This window comes from Cervus elaphus, chromosome 22 (genome assembly GCF_910594005.1).
Source record: "Cervus elaphus chromosome 22, mCerEla1.1, whole genome shotgun sequence".
In the NCBI taxonomy this organism is placed as follows: domain Eukaryota; kingdom Metazoa; phylum Chordata; class Mammalia; order Artiodactyla; family Cervidae; genus Cervus; species Cervus elaphus.
Genome location: NC_057836.1, coordinates 37,862,394 through 37,868,393, shown reverse-complemented (window position 1 = coordinate 37,868,393; position 6,000 = coordinate 37,862,394). Strand labels below are relative to the sequence as shown.

The 6,000-nt window shown below is 34.1% G+C and overlaps 1 protein-coding gene across 4 annotated transcripts in view; it reads right to left on the bottom strand.

Moving 5' to 3' along the window:
* Positions 1 to 786: 786 nt before the first annotated feature.
* Positions 787 to 6,000, bottom strand: part of CCDC91 (coiled-coil domain containing 91) — a 371,982-nt gene continuing 366,768 nt past the window's right edge. For all 4 annotated transcript variants that reach the window (XM_043880595.1, XM_043880597.1, XM_043880594.1 and 1 more), the window contains one exon: positions 787 to 1,904. In XM_043880595.1, coding sequence (XP_043736530.1) covers positions 1,794 to 1,904 — 111 coding nt within the window. In that variant the 3' untranslated portion in view covers positions 787 to 1,793. The remainder of the gene's footprint in view (positions 1,905 to 6,000) is intronic.

The following is a 6,000-nucleotide window of genomic DNA, read 5'->3' as shown; positions in this document are numbered from 1 at the left end:
GACGGCTCAGTATCAATTTGTTCCAAATTACTTCAGACAATAATTAGTCTACATCAAGAGCAAAACTAGAACTCCAAATAGAAGAACAAAAAAATCATCCTGTGCTAGTTGGGATAGAAAGAGAGGTGGAGATGATTATATTCTCCTGATACTTCCTCTATCTCTGGGTCTTAGTTTCAGTGACCTTCTGTGCTTCATTTTCATTGAACTCATACCCGAGTAACTTGTAAAATATCCTATCATTTTAAATTTGATGACAGAGTCAACTGATTTTAAACATGACCATAACATTGTTTTATTAACTTGTTTCTGGATTAAAAGCCCTTTCTCCCCTTTTTAACTATGCTGCATTTCAAATCAGTGGCCTGCTTGTTTTAATTTCTTATTTAAATTTGTAAGATAAAACAACTAAGTAGTCATTAACAATTTAAAGATCCTTGAAGTGAAGTAAAAGTCGCTCAGTCGTGTCTGACTCTGCATTCCCATGGACTGCAGCCCCCCAGGCTCCTCTGTCCATGGGATTCTCCAGGCAAGAATACTGGAGTGGGCTGCCATGCTCTCCTCCAGGGGATCTTCCCAACCCAGGGATCAAACCCAGGTCTCCCACATTGTAGGTGGATTCTTTACCACCTGAGCCATCAGGGAAGCCCTTGGTAAAATAAGCACTTGTTAAAAGATTCTTGGTGGGGAGGTATAACTTAAAAACATCATCATCCATAGATACAGAAGTTAGAAAAAAAAATTTAAAGAAAAAACTTTAAAGTATTAAAAATAACAATAACCAAATAAGATTTGAAGCTCTCTTTATTACACTGAGAAATCCCAGAAAAGCACAAAGCCAATGAAAGTAGGAGCATTTCAGGAAACAAAACAAAAATGTTTGCAAACATTTTAAATGATATTTTAGTTTTGATGTTAAAAGAGAAAACAAACACCTCATGATTTTGCACTGAAGCACACTGCTCATGAATTAAGTACATCCTGAAGTACTAGGAAAGGATTTCGCATCACATATTTGGACCTGATTCCATTATATTTATATATAACAGGGAATATAAATCTCCTAAGTTATATTTGCTTTCTAGAGATTAAGTTCATGGTGTGATTTGTAAGAAAAAAGATTTTATTGATTCATAGTGACTGTGAAGAAAAGAAATAGGAGATAAGTACATTATACATATATATTCCTTTAGGTGGTACATAAGATCAAAGTTGAATTAATTTAATAATCTTCAGTGTTTTTAATTGCTACCAATGACAACATATGGATCCCACTATAGAAGAGGCTGGTAATATCAGAATGATTCTCTGGCATATCCATGCTTTATAGCTAAGTTACACAGATAAAAAGGTGACGTTGAAAACCATGCTATTTATAGCCTCAAAATCAAATAAATGTATGATGACATTTTAGAATCTCATCCGGAGTCACTGTGAAATGATAAGTAAAGATATTTACTATTTTTGCCAAATACAATGTAACCGGCCACCAGAAGCTATAAAGTTTATTTAATTAAATTTTGGTAATTTTCAATGGCTTTGAGGGCACATCATACTGTCTGTAGATGCTACTATTGCTACTAATAAAATAACATTAAACGTAAAGGAGAAAATAAAAGAAAATAAATTATATCTCTTGTTCTTCTAAATATTGCTTTAGTTTATCCTTGAAGTGGAAACCAATATTCCAAGGTTTGGAAAGAAAACAAAAACATCTTTATAATTCAGAGCATGTATTTTAGAGGTCTAATGATTTATCCATTGCCAGTGTGGGTTAGCTTGTCACGTTTTCTTTATTCAATGTCAACTGGTTCTGTAGCTATTAAAGCACTTAACTGTTTCTGAGCACAGGAAAGGAACAGTTCCAAACTGGACAGGCTTCTTTGGCGGATGACTTGGTCAAGCTGTTGATTTTTTTTTAAAGAGAGAGAGAGAAAGAAAAAAGAATATACTTAGTTGAGGGATAAAGAACAGTATGCCACTGAAGCCCACTAGACAAAACTTTTCAGATGCTGATTTAGAAAATCAAACAGTGCTTTAAACTCAGAGATAGTGCAGTCACTATTTTTGGTCTATCATCTAAGATGAAATGATAATTGTTACAAGTTTATAAATGATGTTGATATTCAGCTACTGGAAAATACCATAAATTTGATCAGAGTGATTTCAGAAAATATAAAATAGTATTTAAAATACCATTTTCGTAATGAATATACAGACAAGACATCCACAAATATCATAAAAACATAACAGATGCAAAAGACAAAAGAATAACATAGTAGGGAAAAACAGTATAATTACAACAGGCCTAAGTTTACCTGGGACAAAGGATAAGTGAGGACACACACAATATCCTAAAATTAGAGAAAGTTCCTGGAAAAGGAGTATTTTAAGGAATATTTGATACTGTTGAAACTTAAATTTGACTTGGTCTATCTGCTGAGTCAGAGATTTTTTTATTAGGATAATTTTAGTGTGTTAATAACAAAGGCAGTGAACAAAATCCTAGAGGTTTAGTAACAAAAGTCATATAAAAACTTTCATGATGTTAAGGATTATTAACTACATCAAAAAAACTTTCTAATTCTTCTGCCTTAAAAAATTGCTCATGGTATAAAAATAACCAACAACAACATATTAGTTACAGGTTATAGAAGAATGGATAAATGCAAAAGAAAGCCAAATAAATTCCATTTCACAATACACACCTGTCATATTTATGTAAAAGTTGACATATCCCTCCCATAAGCTTCCTCAACATAAAGGTCAAATCCAAACAAAAATTCTCTAGTAAATTACACATCCATAATCCACTAATTTCTAAAATGACTGAAAAAATGGAAGATTAAAATGTTGATGTATCCTAAGAATTAATAAAAAAGAATACAGTATATTTATCAAAATCCTCATGTAAAAGATTTAAAACTACTAAGACTCCCTCTAATATTAGGGATTTTAATGTACATACAGAAACAGATTCTTGCTTATCCTTTTTCCTCATGGTTGTTTTTTTTTTCCCATTCCTTCGATAACTTTAGGTAAATATATACCCTCTGTTTACAAGTCTTTATTAAGTAAGACAGTTCTTTACAAGGTAAACCCCAAGTGAGCAGAGAGCTTCTCTGTCTTGATGACTATTGTACCTCAGCATTAGAAGAAGGTCTGGTCACATGTTAGGCATCCCATAAATATTTTCTAAGACTGAATGAATCAATAAATACTTAACCCAAATAGAGCAAAGCAATCTACTAGGAAATGACAGGTACACTTTTAATTCTAAAAGTAAAAACATGCCTAACAATCTAAAAGCTATGTAGTAGACATTTGAAATTTTTTAAAGTTTCATTTTAATACACATAAAGCATACTGAAAGCTAATTATTTGAAGTTTTAAAAAATTATTTTACACTTGGTCCAAATTCAAATAGCACAGAAGGGTATACCAACACCCAGGTCGAGTACATTCCTAGTGGTTTCTATCTACTTTGGATGTTTCCAGGCATTTAAAGATGGGTTTTAAAACATATTTGGTCCAGATGCTGTAATTGTTAACCATGGGAGGGTTTACATAATCACTTTGTTCCACTGCCATTACTGGAAATTTTTCCTATCTCATTTTTTAAGAAATTGCTTGACTGTATTCCATGATTTATTTAGCCACTCTCCCATTGATAGACATGTAAGTTTATTTCAATTTAACCTTATTTTTGCAGCAACAAAGAAATTTCAACCAGGGTGCATTTGCTTCAGATGTTCAAGGGTTTCTAGAGGGATTCTAATACATGGATTTTCTACATCATATGATTTGGATAGCTTATTTCTAGATGCAAAATACTATGATGATATATGCTATAATATATAATGTAATTGTGGGTGAACACGTTAGCATGTTCACATGGGCACTGTGTGAAGAACAGGCTATGAGAGGAGCAAGACAAAAAAAACCAAGAGATGCAATATACAAGGCAGTCAGTAAATGTGTGAAAAATAAACACAATTAACAAAAAATCTCATTAATAGAGGAAAGGTAATACTTCTGATACTTGTAGGTAATTGACCAAAAATATCACAGCCAATGGTGATCAGGCACACACTTCTCTTTTAGATGCCAAAGTACTTATAATTCATTTTTTGTCTACTGTCAGCGCAGTTGCTGTTTTCAGTGCTCCAGAGTCCAGAGTAGCTGGCAGCATTCTTCATGGGGAATGCCAGTGTTCTGATTAGACACCTAGCCAGTTACTTCTGTTCAGCCGTTCATATCCAGTCCTTTTTAAAAAATATTTATTTTTTATTGAATAGAAGATTCTTTAAATTCTGTAATGCTTTGTAATTTTCAGTTTTTTTATTTTTTATTTTTTTGTGTAATAAAGTTTTATTAAAGTATAAAGGAGATAGAAAGCTTCTGACATACATGGACGATTTCATATAATCTCATAATAACCCTGTTTTTTTCTTCTACCCTTACATTGTCTCTTTTCCCTTCCCTTTCCGCAGAGGTAACCAGTAGTGTGTTCTTATATATGTGAATCTGCATCTTTTTTGTTTTATTCACAAGTTTATTGTATTTTTTAGATTTCACATATAAGTGATACCATATAGTATTTCTCTTTCTGACTTATTTCACTTAATATGCCCTCCAAGTCCATCCATGCTGCTGCAGATGGAAAAGTTGCATTCTTTTTTTATTGCTGAGCAATATTCCATTGTGTGTGTCTATATATACATCTTCTTTACTATTCATCTGTTGATGGACGCTGATGTTGCTTCTATACCTTGGCTAGTATAAATAATGCTGGGATGAACATTTGGGAACATGTATCTTTTCAAATTAGTGTTTCTGTTTTTAACTATATACCCAGGAGTGGAATTGCTGGGTGATATCGTACTCCATTTTTAGTTTTTTGCGAAATCTCCATATTGTTTTCCACAGTGGCTGCACAAGTTTACATTCCCACCAACAGCGTATGAGAGTTCAGTGTTCTCCACATCCTCACCAATACTTGTAATTTCTGTTCTTTTCAATGATAGTCATTCTGGCAGGTGTGAGGTGATATCTCATCATGGCTTTGATTTGCACTTCCCTGAGGATTAGCAATGTTGATCATCTTTTCATGTGTTTGTCTGCCGTCTGCACTTCCTCTTTGAAAAAAATCTCTATTCAGTTCTTCCACCCATTTTTAATCAGGTTGTTTGATAGGATCTGCATATTGTAAACTGTGATAGTTATTACCAAATTGCTTTCCAGAGCAAGTGACAGTGAAACTTGCTCAGTCGTGTCTGACTCTTTGCAACCAGAACAGAATCCTGGAGTGGATAGCCTTTTCCTTCTCCAGGGAATGTTCCCAAACCAGGGACTGAACCCAGGTCTCCCGCACTGCAGGTGGATTCTTCACCATCTGAGCCACCTATTAGTCCCAGATGTAGCGTATGAAAGGACTGGTTTTTCCTGTTTTGTCTAAACCATTGTATAATTTTCCACTTTATAGTTATAATTTAATATATATAAGGGATTATTTTATTACTTAGTTAAAAATTATACTATTGACAGACATTTGGATTGTTCCTAATCTTTTGCTTTTATACTAGCAAAATGCTGTTGTGAACACCTATCACACAGACCTCTGTATGCTACGATATCTTACAGAAATTGCTTGAGCTGAAAAACATGTCATCTGCAATGCTACTTCTATCGTAAATCAGATTTCCATATATGCCTGAATCTTTCTTCAGGCTCCCTATTGAGCTTCCACAGAGAGTTCACCCTATCCCTATGTAAATATCAGTCCTCTGTCACTTAAGTAGGGTGAGACTCTTTGTGATCCCATGAACTGTTGTAGCTCAAAAGGCTCCTCTCTCTGTCCATGGGATTCTCCAGGCAAGAATACTGGAGTGTGTCCCCATGCCCTTCTCCAGGGGATCTTCCTGACCCAAGGATTGAACACAAGTCTCCCACATCTCCTGCACTGCAAGCGGATTCTTTACCACTGGTGGACTTCTTGGT